Source organism: Sarcophilus harrisii, chromosome 1, assembly GCF_902635505.1.
Source record: "Sarcophilus harrisii chromosome 1, mSarHar1.11, whole genome shotgun sequence".
NCBI lineage: Eukaryota > Metazoa > Chordata > Mammalia > Dasyuromorphia > Dasyuridae > Sarcophilus > Sarcophilus harrisii.
Genome location: NC_045426.1, coordinates 685,495,133 through 685,515,450, shown reverse-complemented (window position 1 = coordinate 685,515,450; position 20,318 = coordinate 685,495,133). Strand labels below are relative to the sequence as shown.

At 57.0% G+C, this 20,318-nt stretch overlaps 2 protein-coding genes across 6 annotated transcripts in view; one reads left to right on the top strand and one right to left on the bottom strand.

Annotated features, from left to right (window-relative positions):
• The window catches only part of ABCB9 (ATP binding cassette subfamily B member 9), a 46,664-nt gene extending 40,696 nt beyond the window's left edge, over positions 1-5,968 (bottom strand). For 2 of the 5 annotated variants that reach the window (XM_031948478.1, XM_031948480.1), the window contains exon 1: positions 5,754-5,967. The gene's annotated coding sequence lies outside the window, so the exon portion shown is untranslated. Of the gene's footprint in view, positions 1-5,753 lie in introns of all 5 variants that reach the window. The other 3 variants (XM_031948473.1, XM_031948476.1, XM_031948475.1) reach the window with 2 other exon arrangements.
• On the top strand, positions 5,399-6,589 carry LOC116420823 (proline-rich protein 36-like). The gene is made up of 2 exons (XM_031948486.1): positions 5,399-6,153; positions 6,247-6,589. Exons 1-2 carry the CDS (start codon positions 5,399-5,401, stop codon positions 6,587-6,589), a joined length of 1,098 nt encoding a protein of 365 aa, XP_031804346.1.
• Positions 6,590-20,318: the final 13,729 nt, after the last annotated feature.

Sequence of the window (20,318 nt, the reverse complement as noted above, 5' to 3'; positions counted from 1 at the left end):
TAACGAGCTTATTTCTTGGCAAGGGTGAGGAAAAAGAATAGGGGAGAAGAGAAGGGTCCTCAGAAGCCATCCTACCTCAAACCCCCCTTTTCTAGAGGAAGGAACGGAGTCCCAAGCACTGGTGAGAACTCAGGACTGGGGACCCCATGTTGGGCCCTTCAGGTTCGGGGAGTCCTCTGGCTCCTGACTCTGACTCCAAGGCCATGCTGCCGCCATCCTTCCAGCCCTCAGCCTCCTGAGGGGCGATACCGGCCCCCCTCACCAAAGCTGCTCCGGTCCCTAATTCTTGTCCTCATCTCCTCCTGCCTGCTTCCTGCTCCATGAGAACAGGGCGACGCTGCTGGGAGAGTCACTGCCCCCGACCTCAGCGTCTCAGAGCCAGGGCGCCGACTCCCGCCCCATGCCCAGAACAAGCCACCCAGGAGTCAGCCCCAGCCTTCCCCATGCTTGTGTCTGCTCTGCAGGAGCCCTGAGAGTCGTGATGGAAAGCACCCCCCCCAAAGCACACACAATGTTCTCCAACACACACACCACACACAATGTTCTCCAACACCCCCCAACACACACACACACAAACACACAATGTTCTCCAACACCCCCCCAACACACACACATACACAAAGTTCTCCAACACCCCCCCAACACACACACACACACAATGTTCTCCAACACCCCCCAACACATACACACACACACACACAATGTTCTCCAACACCCCCTCAACACACACACACACACACACACACAATGTTCTCCAACATCCCCCCCAACACACACACACCCCAACACACACACACACAAGCACCACCCCTTCCCACAGAGACGCACACACTCACACACACACTCACTGGGTTCTCCAGCATTGAGAACAGAACCTGGGTCCTCATCAGAACAAGCAGGGTGACCCGGGGAAGATCTCAAAGCCATTTCCTGGGACTAACCCTCCTTCTCAGCCCAACATCCCTGTTTGGAAATCAGACCTAAGGAGGCTCCTGGAGGCAGGAGAGGTACCTTGGCCAGGGACTGTCGAGAAGGAAGGGGGAGGATGGGAACATGGCAGCAAGTCCCACTCGCTGGGACAAGCCTGGGCTGCTCCGACCCTGCCTTCCTGGGACTGATCTGAAAGCGGAGGGAGGCCCCAGGCCGGGACAGCCCCTGCTGCAGGTCCCTGAGTCAGCACCCCTACCTCGGGGCCTTCCCAGCAGGCCAGGGAGGTGCCAGGGCGGGGACTGCAGGTTGGGCCCCAGACCAGATAGAGGAGGAGAGGGAAGGCAGAAGGTGGGGGAGGCCCCCTTCCCCTCCCCCCCAGCCTGAGCGGGCTCAGCCTTCCCACTGCCTGCTGCAATGCAGAGCCCACGGTGAGTGAGCGCCTGCCTGGAGCTGGGGGTGGGGGAGAGACCCAGCCTTTCCCCTCCCCCTTCCTCATTCTCCTCTGAGCCTGAACGACAGCCAGAGAGTGCAGGAACGTCTCCCCGTGGCCAGTACTGAGGTGGGGGAGCCCCCTTAGGCTGCAGTTTTGCTTCAGAAAAGAGAAGGAAGAGAGGATGGTTCTTTTTTCCCCAGGGCAGGGGGTGCTTCTGAGCCCCAGGAAGGCTTTGCGGGAGCCCTTCTGACCAAAGACCTAGAACTTGGACCTCCTGCAGTCCCTGCTCTACAGGAGCCGAGATGCCTCCTGGAGTCCAGCCTGGCTACAGTAAAAATCCTTGACCTTTGTGTCCTGGACCCCTTGGGCAGTCAGTCTGGCGCTCAGAGTATTTTAAATGCACAAAATAAAATACACAGAATCACAAAGCGAACAGATTATACCGAAATATAAACCAAGGACAACAGTTCACTGATGTTCAATCCTTGTCTAGGAGCTTTGAAACAGAGCTGGAAGGGGCCTCAGGCTACCCCCCCCCCTTTTACAGATGAGTAAACTGAGGAGCAGAGTGGGTGACTCCCCTAGGGCCACACAACCAGAATCTGCTCAGTAACATTCAGCGCTCCCGCCTTCTTGAGTTGAAGCTCTCATTTACAGAGGCAGAAACTGAGGCTCCCCAAAGGCTTCAGGTTACTTGGTTAGGGCAAGGCCGGGAGAAGGATCCAGGGCTCACTCCTAGGCCAATACTCCTTTTTACTACACGATTCAGGCCTACTAGGATCACCTCCAAGTCTGAAGCCGAGTCTGCCCGACAGAGGTCAGGTTACGGACAGCTCTCAGGGGAGCAGAGACATGTATAAAAAAAGATGGGGAAAAGGAGTGCAGAAGCTGCTGCGACGGGAGGGCCCAGAAGGCCCAATTCTGCCTACGTGATGCCCTGGGCAGAGCCCTCTCCCCGAGCTGGGCGCCCCCAAGCACGCCCCCTCCCCGCCTCCTCTCCCTTCTGCCCCTGCTCTGGCCTACACACTCCCAGGGAGAAGCACCAGTGGTGGCCGTGATGAAATCACTCTCCGCGGGCACCCCAGACTGATGGGCCGGGCAGGTTGAAGCAGAGGGGCTTGCAGGCTGGCCCGGGGCCTCCTCCAAGGTGAGCCCAGTGCCCGGCAGGCCAGCCCAGGCCTGCTCTCCAGAGCAGCCCACTGCACACCCTCGGTCAGCCCTTGGGGACTCCCCAATTTTGCCTCACTCTTGATTAAGGGTGAGGAAGAGGAAAATGGGAGAGAACAACAACAGTGAGATGAACAGTTAGCGTTTCCCTAGCCCAGAGAGATGCAGCAGTCCGCCCTGGAACCTGAGCCCGGGGCACACACCATAGACACAGAACGGCTCAGCGGATCCTTACATGGCCTGGGGGACCCACAGCTAGTAAGGAGGGGAGGACTTGAACTCCGTTCTTGGTGGCTCCAAGGGGCGCACTCTCTACTGCACTGTGTGACCTTGGGGCAGTGATCAGCTTCTTGTGGACCTCATCTTCCTTCTAGCTTACGGGATGGGGGGAACCTACATGGTCTCTAAGATCACATGGGGAGGGCCTCAGTATTATAGAAGCCTTTTGGGATCAGACTTGTTCTTCTGGGGCCTGGAGGACAAGGCCAGAACAATGGATAGAGGTGGTTCAGAGGGCCATGGTGGCCTCGTATCCAGACAACTTTGTTGTAATTGGAGTTGTCCCGGGTTGGAAGGGGTCCCTCTCCTTGGGAGTCTTCTGGTAATGGTGGTGACCCCTGTACTCCCAGGAGCTGGACCAGATGACCCTAAAGTTCCTTCCAATTCTCACATTCTGGGCTTCTGTTTGCTGATTTCCACATCACTTCCCACCCCAGGTCTAGAATACTCAGGTTTAGAACACAGTAACTCAGAACCTTTCCTCTTCCTTCAGATGAATGATCATTGACTGACTGACTGATCCTTGCCTCAGATACTTCCTAGTTGCGTGATCCTGACCAAGTCTCTTACACCCTTTTAAGTTCAGAAAATGGAGGGAAAAAAATGTTTACCTATTTCACAGGGTTGTTATGAGGACCCCAAGATCGTTAATGTGAAGGCCTTTCCAAATGTCTAGGTGCTTGAGAAGTATTAGCTATGACCACTAAGACTGAGTCAGGCCCCAGGTCAGCCACTGCTTCCCCTGTTAAGCTTTCTCTGATCTGGTTCCAGATTTGGAGCCAGAAGGACCTGAATTCAAATCCTACCTTAGACACTTAGCAGCTGTGTGACCTAAGCATATTCATTTGCTCCCCTGTATATAATAACTTGGAAGGTTTCCCCATCACACACACCCTTCTAATATCTTTAGCTGATATTTTTAATCTTCCCACTTCTCCTCCTCCATTAGTAGAAGGTGAGATGCCTAAGGGTAGGGATGTTCTGTTTTTTGTTTTTGAATTAATTCCCCAGTGCCCGGGACACAGTAAGCACTATATAAATGTTAACTACTGTTTTCCTTAAGTGAATTAAAAGGATCAGAAGGTTGAGACATTCTGAATAACCAGGTTTTCCCTCTGTGCCTCAGTTTGATATTTTGCATTAAATTAATCCCAACATAAATTTATGAAGTACTTCCTATGGGCTGGAAAGAGTCTGAGGCCCCAAGATACAAGACACAAAGGAATCATGGGTCTCCGACCTCAAGTGGAGGTTTATATTCCACTGGGAGGAGGTAGAGAGGGGATGCAATCCCCTCTACAATCCTCTTTCCCTTGGGTCCATAAGGTCATTTGGCCCAGCTCCTCTCCTTCACTGGCGGAATTCTTCCCCCTGGCCTTGATGCCCTCCATTTCTCCTATCTGTTGGTCACACCTGGGACGGGCAGGGGGAAGGGTAGGAGAATTGCAAAGTTGGCACAGATAACGAACGCCAGGCAGGGACTAAGCCTCTTATAAAATTAAAAGAGCACGACAAGGCGAGCCAGATAAGAGTCGCTGGGGAGGCTGTCTACCGGCAGAGTTAGGGCAAGGACAGCAGAAGCGTGGGGCATGTGGGGTTTGAAAAGTGCCTCCCAGCTTTACTCCTTTCTCTTCCTTTGATAAGGGGCAACCGTGGCATCTGCTGGGGTGCATCCCACCAGCCTGATATGGGTGAGATGCCTTATCTCCGGGAAGCAGGGGCATGAGGAAGGATCCATCTGGACCAGAGCATCCTGATGTCATTCACTTCACCCCCGTGTCAGGGGCAACTGAGAGACTCTGACCTCCACACCACACCTTGCCCAGGGGAAACCGTCTAATCTCCCTTACATTCAAGACTGAGTCTAGGCCAGTTGCCATTGTCCCCAGATGACATTATCCAGGGGGAAGAAAGCCAATCTAGGTCAGCATGTGGGCCTGCCAGAAGCTAATCCGTGGCCAGCATCCCTGGGGTATCTCCCCTTCAAGACCCAGGGAGCAGCACATCCCAAGAGGTACCAGGAGCAAGCTTTAGGGTCACTAGAGTGAATCGTGTCTCCCTGCATTACTGAGCCATTGTCACACTCCTTATCTGCCCACTATTCCAGTAGGTATGCAAGACAAAATACTGTTTAGACAGACAGGGAAACTGAGGCCTAGGGGGAAACCCAAGGTAAAAGGCCAAGAACTGGGCTTCCGACAGGCCTGGAACCAGAACCGTGGGTCTCTTGACCCCTACCTCCTTCGCTACTGCAGGGAGCCATGAGAGGAATGGCCACGTTCCGGCTGGGGTGGGAAAAGGAGGAAGGGTTAGAAGCTCCCAGAAACCAGTAAAATGCTCAGAATTCAGGAGCGATGCACAGGGATGGAGGGAATGGCTTTTCCTCCTTCCCCCTTTCCCGAAGCCTTAACCGCGTTCCCGGCCTCCGGACTGGGCCCTCACCTGGGACTGTGGAACCTCAAGGGTTAAAAACAATTGCAACATTAAACCGCAAGCTCAGCCCTCCTGGACCCGCAAGGCTCGCTGCAGAGGGAGGGAGAGCAGGAGGGAGGAGAGGAACTGCGTCCCCTCCTGGCAGGGACCACAACGATGGGCTGGGACGGCCAGCCCCGGCCTGGAGCTGCCCGCTTCCGCGGCCCCGGGGCCCCTGCTGACCCCTTAGGCGCCGGCCGTTTGCGGCCGCTGACGGACCATGTCCCGGGAGCCGAGGGGGCAGCCAGAGGGCACAGGTGTCGGGGCGGGGGTCTCCCCGGCGCCCCCCTTGGCAGCTCTGGAGGGAGCCCCGCCTCCGGGCCGGGCGGTGGCGGAGCAGAGAGAGGCCCTTCCCTGGCAGCGGCTGCCGGGGGCACCGCGGGCCAGCTCCCCGCAGCCTCCGCGCCTCCCTCCTCGCAGCGCCCCGGGCCGGGGGACGGTGCCGGGACCCGCCCGCCCGGGCCCGCCTTACCTGCCACCTGGCGCCAGGTGGGCCGCGGCTGGGCGCTGCGCTGCACTCCGCTCGGCGCGGCTCATGGGCACCCACTGCCCAGCCGCCTGCCCGCCCGGCCGCTCGGGCGCCGCCGCCGCTGCCGCAGCAAGGTCGCACGGAGGGAGGCGGGGCCGCCCCGGGTTGACGCGACCTCCCCGCCCCGCCCCAGGGCCCGCCTCCAGAGGCGAGGCTCCTCCCCGCCCATCGCCGTTCCATCCCGAGGTCTCGCCCGCAGAGCAAAACTCCGCCCCCGACGCGTCCTGCCCCTCCGACACGCCCCCACAGCCCGTCCCTTACTGAGACCCCGCTCCGCCCCCGCAGCCGCCCCTTTCGGAGGCCCCTCCTTCACAATGACTCGTCCTGCCCGAAGGCCCGCTTCGTCAGGAGCCTTCTCCCTCCCTCCCCATCGACCTACCCAGAGGCTCCGCCTCCCGCCTCTCCCCCCACCGTGTCCTAGGCGTCAACCCTAGAGGGCTCGCCTCCACCTGGGCCCCGCCCTTACGTTGACCATCGTCCCCGCCCAGGACACGCCCCTTGATAGTTCGCCTAGCCACGGTCTCCGGTCCTCCTTGGTCCCTGATCTCCTACGCTCCTCCCGGCCGCAGAGGGCCCCGCCCCGCCCCCATGACCTGCCCCATCACGAGGCCACTCCTACCCCTAGCAGCTTCATCCGTCCTGAAGTCCCGCCTCCAGAGTATAGGCTCTGGCCCCACGACCTCTGTGGCTCCGCCCCTGCCATATGGAGGAAGGGGCCGCCTGAATTCCGCTCCAGAGCCTATCCAGTCCAGCGACCCCATCCTGGACACGCCCCCTGACACTCCTCCCCGCCTCCAAGCCAACCTGCTTCTCCCTCACTCTAAGATTCTCTCCAATCCTGATTCTGCCCCCTCCCCATACGCTCCATAATATTTCGCTCCGCCCCCACCTGGTCCCTTAGCCACACCCCTTTCACCACCACCCCCGCGACTCCTCCTCTGGTCCATAGCCCCGCCCTTTTCAGGGCCAGCTCGCTGATGTTTGGACACGCCCACAATCCACTAGGATCCTCTTCCCCTCCCCCTGCACCTCACCTTTGCTAAGGAATCCTCCCCCGCAGAACACACCCCGGGGGGGGGGGGGGGGGGAGGCGTCCTTCCTTCCGAAGCTCAGCAGGGACCGGGGAGGAACCTTGGAGGTCGCTGGAGCCCAGCTTGGGGGGAGGGGTTAGGAGAATGCAGGGCCCTTCCTGTCCTTGCTGTGGGGGAGGGGGTTAGGAGAATGCAGGACCCTTCCCGTCCTTGCTGTGGACTCCCCTTTCCCCCTCCCCAGAATGGAAGCTCCCGGCCGGCAGGGACTGTTTCATCTTCCTCTCCATGTCTGGGATGCAGGCCCCGGGGCGCTTGATGCATTTACTGCCTGCTCGCTTGCACGTTGGAAGGGAGGAAAGAAGCCAGAAGGATCCTCGGGCTCAGAGGCGGAAAGAATGACCTGAGGAGATCATCTAGTTCCACAGCGGAAGAAACTGGGACCCATGGAGAGCTATGGGTTTGGAGGTGGATGCAACCTTTGAGACCATGTAGCCCGTTCATTTTACAGCTGGGAACTCCAAGGCTCAGAGAGAAGGGACTCATGGGAGTCTGAGGCCTGTCGTCTCTCACGTGGCCTGCGGGCCTCCAGTCCGCCCCCTCCTCGGCTCTCATCGTGATTGTCCCATAGGATCAGCTACAAGCCCCAGGGCTTTCAGAGCCCTTTATAACATGACAGCTGCTCCTGACACTGACCTGGTCGGTCCTGGGACAAGCCGCTTCATCTCTGGTGTTTTGGTCCATGCCTGGAATTCTCTCCATCCTCGTGCCTTCTGCTTCCCTGCCCTTCCTTCAAAAGACTTTGGAGACGAGGCAAGGCCCAGCAAGCAGGCTGTGTCCTCAGCTTGGTCTAATGATCATTTGCATTCGGGATGAGATCCCCCTCTGGCAAAGGATATTGCCTGCACCAGCCCCAGGTGTTCCCTGAGGGATTTAGCACCATCACAAGTTCACCATCCCTGTTCCTTCTCCTGGACCGGCACTACACTCCTGCTTCCCTCCCAGAACTCTGAGGAAGCCTCACACCCTACAGACTGGAGACAATCCTGCTCTCACAGCGTCTGTGGCAACCGTAGCTCAAGCCCCGAATGATTATCCCCTAATCCAGCCCACTTGGGGTGTCTAAGGCCTGCCTTTAGTCCAGTGTATTAAGCCTTCCTTCTCAGGAGCAGGGGTTTCCGTTTGCAAACGTCGTTTTCCTCATTCTGAAATTAAACTTGTTTGTGTCCTGAATCTCCTGGTTCTGTGTAGTTCTGGCCATTCACAGGTTACAAGCCTGTTCCCATCTGGTTGACACTTCAAATCCCAGCTAAAACCACCTTTTCCGGGGAAGCCTTTCCTAATCCCTCTTAATTCTACTGCTTTCCACCAGGGTTTATTTCAAATTTGCCTTGTGCATATAACTTGTGGGCACACAGCGCTCTAGGTGTTGTCTCTCCTAGTAAGATTAGGGAGTTTTTTGGGAGCAAGCATCTTTTGCCTTTCATTCTCTGACAAGCCATCCTTCCTGCCACTTCTCTAAGGCCTGCAGTGAAGCCAGTTATCTCCCAAGGCAGTCCCTCCTACTTGGGGAATGATTCTCAGTGGGAAGTTCATCCTAATCTGGAGCCTGGAGCTGCCTCTGCAATCCCCCTTTCACACTGTTGTGGCTGTGCCATTGTGAGCCTCCTTAGGGTTTTCTGGGCAGAGATACTGGAGTGGTTTGCCATTCCCTTCTCCAATCATCTGACAGATGAAGAAACTGAGGCAAATAGAATGAAGTGATTTGTCCAGGGTCACACAGCTAGGAAGGGTCTGAGGCTGGATTTGAACTCAGGAAGATGAGTCTCTGACTCCAGTCAGGTGCTTGTAACCACTGGACTACCTCGATGCCTTGCTTGACCACTTATATACAATCTAGGACAACTCATTTAATGTGTGTAGGGGCCCATTTCCTCATCTCTAAAAATGAGGGGGTTGAAGTAGAAGGCTGCTAAAGTTCTTTCCAGCTCCAAATCTAGGTTCCTGGGAACAATTTTATTGAGTGCAAATCAGGACATCTGAGCCAGCTCCCTGTTTGCGCCTGTCAACGATGACTCTTAGAAAAAATCGGCTCCTTCTAAAATTAGCCAAAAATCAAGGAGGCAGATGTAACGTAAGAAAACGGTGCTGCTTTTTGTAAAGACCAAAGGGGCTGCCCAGAAGCTGGGGAGCGGCAGAACAAATCGGATATGTGAGGGTGATGGGATGATGCTGCTGTATTCTAAGAAATGATGAAGGGTTGATTTCAAAGAAACCTAGGAAGACCTTTATGAACTGATGCAGCGGGAAGTGAGTAGAATTAGAGCTGTTTCTACAACAGCAACATTGTACAGACAGATCTGAAAGACTTAGAGCTCTGGCTCAATGCTGTGGTCAATTCTAGGGGATTGCTGAGGAATACTGTGGACAGAGATAATGGCATCGGGGTGCAGAATGAGATCAGCATTTTTCAACATGACTTCTATAGAGATTTGTTTTGCTTGACTGCATATTTATTCCAAGGGTTTCCTTTTCTTCTCTTGGTGAGGGGAAGGGTGATGTGTCAATGGGAGGAAAAAATAAACCCTTAAGGGCCAGCTAGTTGGCCCAGTGGATAGAGTACTGGCCCTGAAGTCAGACACTTAACACGTGTGTGTGTGTGTGTGTGTGAGAGAGAGAGAGAGAGAGAGAGAGAGAGACCCTAGTTAAGTCACTTAACTCCAATTGCCTTGCAAAACAAAAAGAAACAAAGAAAATAGTAATTGAAAAGGAAACTTGCCTCTCTTTTATACCAAATCTAAATGATACGGGAATCATTTCTATCTCTGCATTCTGTTCCATGGGTATGAATATAGCTGAGCTAACTGTCCTTGCCTAGCCCAAAGGCAGGGCTCAGCCATGGACAATACTAATTAATATCCAGTCTGGGTCAAGAACATTTCTATCTTTATGAAAAACTGTAAGGGGTATGAGGGGAAAAGCATCTGCTTCTGAGACAGGGAGCAAATCTGAAGCTACAGGATATCAGACAGGCAGGTCCGGCCTATCATTTTGAGGCCCCAGAAAAGGGGAATGGTTTGTCCACGATCACCAGAGATAGTCTGGAGTTAGAACACATGAATCCTGGTTCAAATTCAAAGCTCACTCTCTGTGCCATCCAGCTGCCCTATCCTGCACATAGTAGGTGCTTAATAAATGTCTGCTGACTTGATGACTTACAGGTCTGACCTTATTGCTTGTTTGCTACTGGGAGTTCTGGTTACAGGAGCAGCTTCCCCTCTGAGGTCTGGCTAGAAAGATGAGTGAGATCTGAGAGGGCACAAGGAGATCCCTGCCAGGGCAATGCCATCCTTCCCCATTCGACACCTGTAATGGAGAAGCTGTTTAAATTTTAAATGACTTCTCACCCGGGGAGCTCTGGCTGGTACCTATATTGAAGCTGGCTGAGTTTTCGGATCCCTGGGAGTGGGTGAGGGTTTTGGGGGAAGCCCAGTCACTCTTTGGCCTGTGAAAGCACAACATATAGTCCTTCCCTGCATCCCCTCTTGGATGACGGACTCTTACTACTGTGGGAGCACTGACACATGTGAGTGCGCCATCCAGGGCTGGGCTCCAGGGACCCAGCAAGGCTGGTATTGGGCTGAGATGCTTGTCTGACCTTTTTTAGGTGCCAGGGAGGAATTAAATGCCCAGAGGGCTGGTAAAAATACATTTTCTGCTCTTGAGAAAGGGAGTTTATTACTGTGTGGTTTGGTTCAGGCTTTAAGGTCTCCACAGTTTACCCTGCCTATGACCATCTCACTTCTGGGTAAGTCAAGGAAGGCCTTTGTTGCAGTCCATGACTGGGGACAAATATATGGATCTCTGGGAAATCTGACATTCAACCCAGTGCCGAGCATATCCTGAGTATGCAAATGTTCTTTAAGTGAATTCAGGTCCTCAGCCTGGCCATCACAGCGAGGAGGGCTTTTAGGGCCAAGCCCAAAAAGGAACTCTCTCCTCTGGTCAACTAAATCTGGGCAATGCTGACACACGCTGTGGGCAAGGGAGTGGGAATGGGGAGAGAGCCATCAGTCAAATCGAAAGTCATCTCCACCCTCCCCCACCACATATACAAAACCCCAAACCCAACAATTTCTGGTAATGATCCTATACATTGATTTTGCAACCCGAAGATCATTTTTTTCCAAGACCATTTATTTACAAAGGAGTTTCAAAATGTTTCATCCTTTGCAGCTATAATCTAGCCTGCGGCAAATGAGAAAGGCAGCATGGGCAATAGCTAAAAATGGCAAGAAACCACAACTCAGTCTGATTTAAAAAAAAAAAAAAAAAAAAAGGGGCATTTTTACACTAGAGGGATACCAAGGAAGCGATGGTCACATACTCAGAAAACGTGCTGGTTCTGTCTTCATCTTGGGGTTGTGAGGGCTGACCTCGGCCCCAAAGCTCCAAAATGCCAAGGAAATCCAAAGGGATGATCTAGGGTCAGAGGCCTGGGATTTGAAACCTGGCCCCTATCTGCCTCCTAGGTCATCTTGGGCAAACTCCTTGCCCGCTCGAGTCTCAGTGATCCCCATTCCTGGAATGTTCTCCCTGCTCATCTCTCCCTCCTGGCTTCCCTTCTAGTCTCCCCTAAAATCCCACCCAAGTGTCAAGGCAAGAAGCCTTTCCTGGTACTCCTTAATTCTGGTTCCTTCTGTCTGCTGACCACCTCTTATATACCCTGTCTATATCAGCTGTCTACACATTGTCTGGCCCTTCAGCCAGGAGCTCCTGCCTACTTTTGCCTTTTTTGGTATCCCAACCCTTAGGCTGGTACCCAGCATTAATAAACACTCACCTCCCAGCTCTTTCTTAGCTCTAAATTTGATGTTTTGGGCTCCTTTTCATGTCTTTTCAACCATCCCACTTACTTCAGAGCCCATCCCTGCAACTTGCTTCCTTGCAAATCACCTGACCCGTTTCCTCATCCTGAGGAGACGTGGGGGTTGGTCGGCAGGACTCAGAGGTCCAACATCTCAGCTGATGGTCTTAGACGCCTCCTTGGCAACTCTTCAGTCTGTCTCCTGAGCTGGATCTGTCTGTCAGTGACTGAACTGCTACCAAAAGCAAACTCATTTGAACATGACCCAGAGCCAGATCTCACTGGAGAGTCTCCTGGCTCTCACGGGCCAAAGGGCATCATCAAACAAATGGAATGGCGGTAGAGGCCCCCAGGGGACCAAGCCCTCCAGGGGAACACAGAGAAGAGCAAGAAGGATGTGCCCCTTCAGGCCCCTTGAAGCCAGGCGAGAGGAGGCTCGGCACTTTGAGGTTTGTCCAGGGGGATCCCTGAGTTTTGAGAACAGATCTTAAAGAAAGATCAGTGAGTTCTGAGAGGGCAGCAAAGTGATCCTTTGCCATCCAACACTTGTCACAGAGATGCTGTTTAAACTTTAAATAACTTTTCACCCCAAGGGAGCTCTGGCCGAGGCCCGTATTGAAGCTGGCTGAGTTTTCAGCTCCCTGGGAGGGAGGGAGGGAGGCCTTTGAGGGGAGCTCAGTCCCAACGGGCGGTGAAAGTGCTCTGTGATGGACATGGAAGTCAAGGTCCTTCTAGGCATCCCTGCTGCTACAGGAGCATTTGTGCCCAATGAGCATCATCCAGGGCTGCCCTCCAGGGATCCGGAGGGGCTCCGGGGGCCTGCTGGAGCAGTCAGGCCAGGCTGCCCTCCATGAGCCGCACAGGGCAGGATACCACCTGGCCCCTGGGCTGGGCCTTCCCTGATTCGGGCTTGGAGGTCCAGTGGGTGTGTCGCAGCCCTCCTTGTGTGGGAAAGGGCACCCACTTGGGGCAGGGTCTGCTCCAAGAACCAAAGCGACGAGGGGCCAGCGGCGCCGTGAGTGCGTCAGTGCTCAGCAGAAGGGGACTGCTTTCCCTCGGCTGCCGGGGGCTGCTCCGCAGGCAGGATGGTTTCAAACTGAAAGGACACGAAGGGGCTCTTCTTGAGCTTTTTTAGGGGGCTGCCTGGGAAGCCTCGATCCTCCACGCTGAAGGCCAGGGCTGGGGCACGCCCGGTTTTCCTCTTTGGGCCCCTTCTCTCTTCCCTGCCTGACGCAGCTGCGTTATCCATCACCTGTGGGGGAGGGAGACTGGCTGAGGGGGAGTCAGGCGGGGCATCCCCCAGCAGGAGCCCCAGGAAAGGTAGTCTTCCTAGAGCAGCAGGCCACGCTTAACTGGGGATGAAAGACATCGTCAGAGAACATGGCGATCAGGTGGGGAGATCTGGGGGAGCCCAGCTGGCTGAGTCCTCAGTAAGAGCTCAGTGTACAGGGGCAGAGCCTGCCTCAAAGCAGGGGGAGGGGGGGAATCCTGGGAGGGGCTGTTGGCAGGAGGGCAACAGGACTTACGAGCTTCCTCACAGCCCCCCGCTGCTCTGGGGCAGCAGCGGGGAAAGGGGGGAGGCCCTTGGTTTTCATGGAGCCGGCTCCCTCGGCCTTTGGGTCCTTGGCAGGATCAGCCTGGAGGGAACATCAGGCAGAGCTGGGATGGGGGATGGGTGTGCACACACACACACATATACATGTAGACTCACACACCCCACACACACAGGGAGGGAAGGGACAGCTTCCTCCTCCCACAGGGCAGGACCACGGACATTCATCCCTGCCACTGTGCCACCCCCCCCCCCAGTTCCTGGGCGTCCTCCTCCCACAGGGCCATGATATGGTCTCACCACACCGTGGCCCCCACCCCCTGCCCCTGGGTACGTCCAGGCCCCCTTGGCTACCTCGGAGGACAAGCAGACGTGGCGGTTAAACATGAGGAAGAAGGGCGTGTGCTTGGTGACGGGGCTGACGGCCGTGCGGAAGCCAAACACCATGGGCTCCAGATGCTCGTCCCACTCGGGCTGCTTCTCCTTCACCACGCTCTGGAGGGCGGCCTTCAGCAGCTCAGCGGTCGCCTCGTCCAGTCCCGTGGGGTCAGGGGCAGCGGAAGGCGTCAAGGTCTGGGAGATGCTCCAGTGCTCACCCAGGTGCCGGCTCACCTGTATGGGCCCACGAGAAAGGGGCAGCTTCTCTGGGCCCACTTACACTCACAGGAACCTCTGTGGCCTCCCTGATCCCGCCCCCCTTGGATCTGGCCCTTCCAGAAGGGGCAACTCCTCTGGTCTACAGAACCCCAGGCCCCCTGGAACTGGCCAGCTGGCTAATGGAGGGGGCCCTGCGCCCCAGGCCCAACCTGAGAGCAGCAGCTGTGCCCTGGTGGGCAGGGAACCGGCTTAAACCTGGGCCCAGATCTAACTTCGGACACAGTGGCTGAGGACCCTGCACAAAGCCTCTCAGTGCTCAAAGCCTGGGGTGTCAAATGCAGTTAGAAAGGGAGTGGGGCAGCGAGGCGGTGCAATGGAGAGAGACATTAGTTAGGGAAACCTGAATTCAAATCCAGCCTCTCTTAATCACTTACCTGACTACCCCTCCTCAAAAGCAAGTGGAAATGGGAGCCACTAAATCCTCTCTAAGGACCCCTGAGCCTGCACCCATTAATAGGTCGAAGTCCCGTGGCTGCTACTTTGTTAAACACTTCCCGGTGACAGTTTAACTCGGTGTGTGGCCCAGGTGGCTCTGCTCTGCGGGGGGGCTGCCTTGTCCTGCCCTGCCGGAGGGCCTGTGCTCCCCTGGAAGTTCTCTGACCCAGGGAAGCCCTCTCTGTGTCCTTAGAAAGTAGCCCTGGGCAGCAGCACAGCTCCGACTCGGGATCTGGGAGCCCAGAGCCCAGGAGGGTTTATGTCCCTCTGACAGATGAGAACTGGATGGAGCTGCTGCAACTACGCCACATGGGTCCCTGCTATGGGAGCCCAGGGAGCAGAGCAGCGAGTCTGAGCCTGAGCCTGGACTCCAAATCCAGCCGGGGGCCTCCCTCGGGGGCCGGCGGCCCACCTCTCCCCTTTCTGCCACACCCCCAAGGCTTTGGGGCCTCCCTGGGCTTTCCCTAGGCCTGATGGGGCAGAAGTGACTGGCAGAGAAGGAGGAGGATGAAACACTCTCCCAAGGCCTGACGGAGAGGCGGCAGGTGGCTGACTGACAGGGAAGGTGGGCCCTGGGAATGGATGGGGGAGCGCACTCCTGGGGGGGTGGGGACTCGGCACATCCTGGACGTGCACTCTCTTACCTCCTCACAGAAAGCCCAGCTCTGACTTGAGTAGATATTTCTGGAGGCACCAAATCTGCATGATTGAGAAGAGAAAATACCAGTGGGAGGGAGGGCAGGCAAGAGGGGCTTTCTTAAGCATCCGCTCAGATGCTGAAGGCAAGTCCACACTCTCCCTCCCCTTCCCCCACCAGGGGTGACCTGAGTTGGGCGGGGGGGCTCCTGGACAGCCCCGATACCTGTAGAACAGGCTGGCCAGGGCCTTGGCCACCGAGAGGGTATCCTTCTTCCGTAGGGGAATGGCTTCGATCCACTTGGTGAAGTAATCTGTCACGATCAGGACGTGTGTGTTGGCTCGCGCTGTCTCTGGGAATGGTCCTGCAGGTGAAGTTCAAATTCAACAAGCATTTAGTAAATGCCTCCTGTATACTATGTACCCAGCTAGGTCCTAGAGATGACAAGATAGGCATAAAAACAAGAGAGGGAACTGAGGCTGGGAAAAGAAGCAGGGAAAACGAAAGCTTCTGAAGGAGATCCAAACCAGATCAAAAGGTAAACGGGAAATGCTTAACAAAATTAATAAAAATTCAATTATAGCTGATGCTTATTTGAAGTTTTCTTTTTTAAATATTTTATTTTTTCCCCAATTAAATAATATACCTGTCGCTGTGTACAACGCTCCCCTGGCTCTGCTCATCTCACTCTGCATCAGTTCATGTAAATCTTCCCAGGTTTTTTTGAATTTCACTTGCTCATCATTTCTTCTAACACAAGAGTATTCCGCTATATTTATACACCACAATTTGCTCAGCTATCCCCCATTGCTGGGCACTCTCCTAATTTCCAGTTCTTTGCTGTTTCTAAGTTAATACGGCACTGGCAAAGACCCGTTCTATTTAATTTGGTACTGCTGCTGTGTCTGACTGGAATGGAGGACGCTTGAGGAGCAACAACGTGAAAGGATTCTGGAAACGTCAGGAGCAGGTTGTGGGAGCTAGAAGAGGTTGTGTTTTAATTTAAAAGTCAACAGAGAGCCCTGAGGATTGCTGAGTCCTGGCTGGGGTGGTCAGACTGTGCTTGGAGACCATGGACCGGAGAGGGGAGGCTGGCGTCAGGGGACACCATGAGGAGGTCAGGGAGGGGGGCAAGAACCTGCACTAGAGCGGTGGCTGTGGGCGTGCAGAGGAGGAGAGGGACAGGAAAGATGGAGTAGAGAGAGAACCGGCAAGACCCGGCGCCTGGCCACATGGGAGAGCTCCCAGGGCTCTCTCCCTGGGCCTGGGGAAGTTCAGCGCCGGAGCCGGGCCTGGGCTGGCCCTCACGGTCCCCGGTTAGGGTGGGACCTGCCCGGGCCTCCCCTGGAGCTCTGGAGAAGGCCAGCCTGGGGGCCGGTGCTCCCGTCTCGCCCCCACTCACCCTGGAGCTCCATGCCGAGGATTTCCCAGGGCGCCTCGGCCTTCGCCGGCCTTGCCTTTCTGACCAGGTTCTTGGTGTGCTCGGCGTTCCGGCAGGTCTGGCACACCCTGATCTAGGAAGATGAAGAGCCTCGTGGAGCATCGGGCCATGTTTTGCCCCCTCCCCAGCCAGACCGTGAGCCCAGAAAGCTTCGCCCCTGCTGACGCTCCACGAGGGTTTTGTGTCTGTGTCTGAACCACGGTCCCAGCAGGATCTTCAGCGCTGGAAGGGCCCTTTTACAGAAAAGGAAACTGAGAAGCCTGTTTGGGGAGGCAGGAAGGCCCGGCTCAAATGCTGCCTCTGACACTTCCGAGCCGCGGACACCGGCTGCAATGATCGCCCTGTCTGCGGTTCCGCTCCCCCCCCCCCCCCGAAAGGGGGACGGTAGGAGGGGGAGCCCCGGCCCCGAGGAGAAGTTCTGGGAACAACGGGGAGAGCACCAGGAGCCCTCAGGGCATCCTCGTCTAGAGCTGGAAGGGACGTGGGACGTGGAACCCGAGGCCAGAGGTGCCACAGATCTGGGCCAACCTCCCCACCTGACAGAGGGAAACCGAGGAGGGGGAACACGACGGATTTAAGGGATTCCTCTCTGAGTCTGTGTCGGACTGAACAAAGGAATGAGAGGGCACTCACTGAAGCTGGGCCCCGATGCAGCGGCTCTCGGGAAGCTTACAGTCTGCGGGAGATACTGGGGGGAGGGCGGGGGAGTCGCATACACCTGGGAGAAGAGCTGGGCAGGAGCCGAGAGGCAGAGGGGAGGCCGGCACCAGTGGGCAGCCGCTCCTGGAGTGACCCTCCCCCTGCTGGGAGGAGTGAGGGGCGTGGGGGCGGCGGCGCCAGCCAGGGGCCCAGCTAGGCCGGACACGCACAGGCCGGCTGCTCCCGAGCAGGAAGGCAGGAGGAGGATGCAGACCCGAAGCAATCCAAGCTCATGGGTCAAAGGCTCAGGACGCATCAGGAGAACCGGGCAACGAGGCTCCCGGGAACAGCAAATGACTCGCATTGATGGGAGAAGAACCAGGGAGGGGGAGATTCCAGACCGCTCCCTAAGCACTGGCTGGCCCAGCCTCAGGCACCGGCACCGTGCGAGCCGCAGACCAGCAAGCCAGAGGTGGGACCCGTGGGCGCTGGGGGGGGGGGGGGCGATGCTGCTGCCCTGCCCCCGCCTCCGGGCCTCCCTCCTCCTAGCCCACCTCGCCCCCCAGCCCCCCCTTACCCAGTCCACCACGTCCTTGACGATGCCCAGCCAGTAGTAGCGGCTCTGGATCCGCTGCGCCGTCTTCTTTTGGCCCAGGTGGTGGCCGGACTCGGTGAAGTGGCTTTCTAGGAACACCTGGCGCCGCCGCTCGGGGTCCACCACCACCTCCCTCTTCGGCGCCTTCGTGGCTCCCACGTAGTAGAGGCGGCCCCCTTGGGAAACAGGGTAGATTGGGGGGGGCCCCGACGCCCCCCCCCCGGGGGTGCAGGAACGGGGGCAGGGGAGAGAGCTGGGGCAGGCCCGGGGCGTCTCCCCCGAGGTCCAACGCCCCCCTGCAGGCCCACGCCCCGGGGCTGCTCCCTGGCCCTGCTCGGCCTGCCTCAGGGACTCAGAGACCCCGCAGAGACCCCGTGGGGCCCGGGACCGGCCAGAGCCGGCCGGGGCCCCAGGGGCCGTTCTGTTTCCCGGCTGGGGGGGGGGGGGGGGGGGCTGGGCATCGTCAAGGACGGAGGCCCCACAAGCCCGCCATGGGGCGCTGTCCGCCCGAGGGAGGGGGAGGGGCGGCGGAGGAGAGGGCCAAGCCCGGGGGCAGGGGCCGGCGTGCGAAGCACAGAAAGCGGGGGAGGGGGGGCTAACGCTAGCGGCGCCCAGAAGGGGGGAAGCAAACCGGCCTTACGCGCCTGCTGTCTGCGCAGCACTTTGCAACCATCCCCTCCCATCTTCCCAACGTCCCCGAGAGGCGGGGGCTGTTTATGTCCCATTTCACAGGTGGGGAAACTGAGGCAGGCGTGAGGTCTCTTACCCGGAATCTGACGTCATTCACAACCGGGTCAAAGCCGAGCGGCGTTTCCGGGCTGCCTGCCTCAGTTTCCCCACCGTGAAACGGAGGCAACCGCACCACTTCCCGGGTTACCGTGAGGGGCAAACGGAACGGGTGCTTAATGCGCGCTGTAAGTGCCGTTACTATCGCCCATGACTGTCATTGATAAGGGCAGGCTATGGAGAGGGAAACACGGAGCGGGGGAGGGGCGGCGCTCGGAGGGGAAAGGAGGAGAGCGCGAGGAAAGGTCGGCACGTGGAGGGGGCGGGGCGCCGCTTGCGCAGGCGCACACGCGGACCGTCCGGGCTCGGTAGGGGCAGGTGCGCGGGCGTGGTTACGGGCGGGGGCGCGCTCACCCTCGAGCACAAACTTCTGCGCGTAGCGCTTGAGGTTCTTGCGTTTTATGGAGCCGAAGGCGGGCGGGAAGGCGCCGTCGGCCAGCAGGCGCCGGATGTCAGCGAACTTGTTCCCGCCGGGGCCCGGGCCGGGCGCCGTGGCCGCCGCCGCTGTTTCCTCCTCGGGCCCCTGGGGCGGTCCTGCGGCCCCGTCCATGGCTGCGGCAGCAGCAGCCGCGGGGGCAGCCCGGACAGAATTCCCGGGGACACCGAGGGGGCGGGGCCTAGGGGAGGCGGAGGCGGTGTAAGGGAACGTCGGCCAAGAGACATCCCGGGCCTTCTGCGAAGGTCCCAGTCAGGGTTCGTGTATCAAGAGTGGGTCTCGGTGCGGGGCGTACAGACTTCGGAAGGGCGGCTCCTCCGGGACCACCCCGCCCGCTCCCCTACCCACCAATCCGGACAGCCCAGGGGGCGTGGTCGGGGACCGCCGCGCCTCTCAGAAACCGCAGTACGAAACGGATTAGGATGAAGGGATGGGAGTGGCCGCGGATGGAAGGCGGAGGAGGGGGAAACCTCCCGGGGGAGGGGACCAGAGCGCCGGGGAGGGAGGTCAGGGCTGGAGCCTTTTGGAGGAGCAGAGGGGAGGAACTGCTTTTTGCTTTTCTTTGTATACCCGGACGTGGCACATAGTAGGCCCTTAATAGTTGACCTAGTGGATCCAAGAAAGGCACTTAATAAAAGTCGATCGACTGACCGAAGAAAGGATTCAGGATAGAAATTAAGGATCGTAGGATCACAGACTCAAAGTTGGAAAAAGCCTCCCCCCCCTTTTGTTAGTTGTGGCAAACCGTGATTCCTTTTGGGTTTTCTTGGCAAAAAATACTGGGGTGGTTGGCCATTTCCTTCCCCAGCTCATTTTACAGATGGGGAAACTGAGGCAAACAGGGTGAAGTGACTTGCCCAGGAGCACACAGCTAGGACGCAGGACCAGATTTGAACTAAGGCCTTCCTGATTCCAGGCCTTCCATTTTATTATTTGCCTGCTCCCACACAGAAAAAAGATCTAGCAGAATGCCTGATCACAGGTCCCATGGTTAGTAAGAAGGATGAGGGTGATCTGAATCCTGGTATGGTAAGGGATGGTGTGTAGGGGAGGCACATAAAGAGATCCAAGTGATCAAAGGGTAAGCCACTTTCTGGGGTGTTCAGGAAGGACTAGCACCTCTGGAGTGAGGGCTGCTGAGCCCTTTTCAGGCTGCTCAGCCACTGCTGGTGTCTACCTTCACCCAAACCTCACTTGTTTCCAAGAAACTGGCATGCAAAGAGGACACACCCTGGTAGACCATCTAGGCAGGCAGGCTAAATCAGGCTAAGGTTAACTGACAGACCTCAAACCCATGGGTGAGCTAGTGAAGACTTCCCAGGAACAAGTACTTAGAGCTTGCTTGGTCAGACTCTGAAGACCCCAAGGTCTTTCACAGCATCCCAAATCATGCTGGTCTGGACTTGCATGACCCTAGAAGAGAAAGTGAGACTGC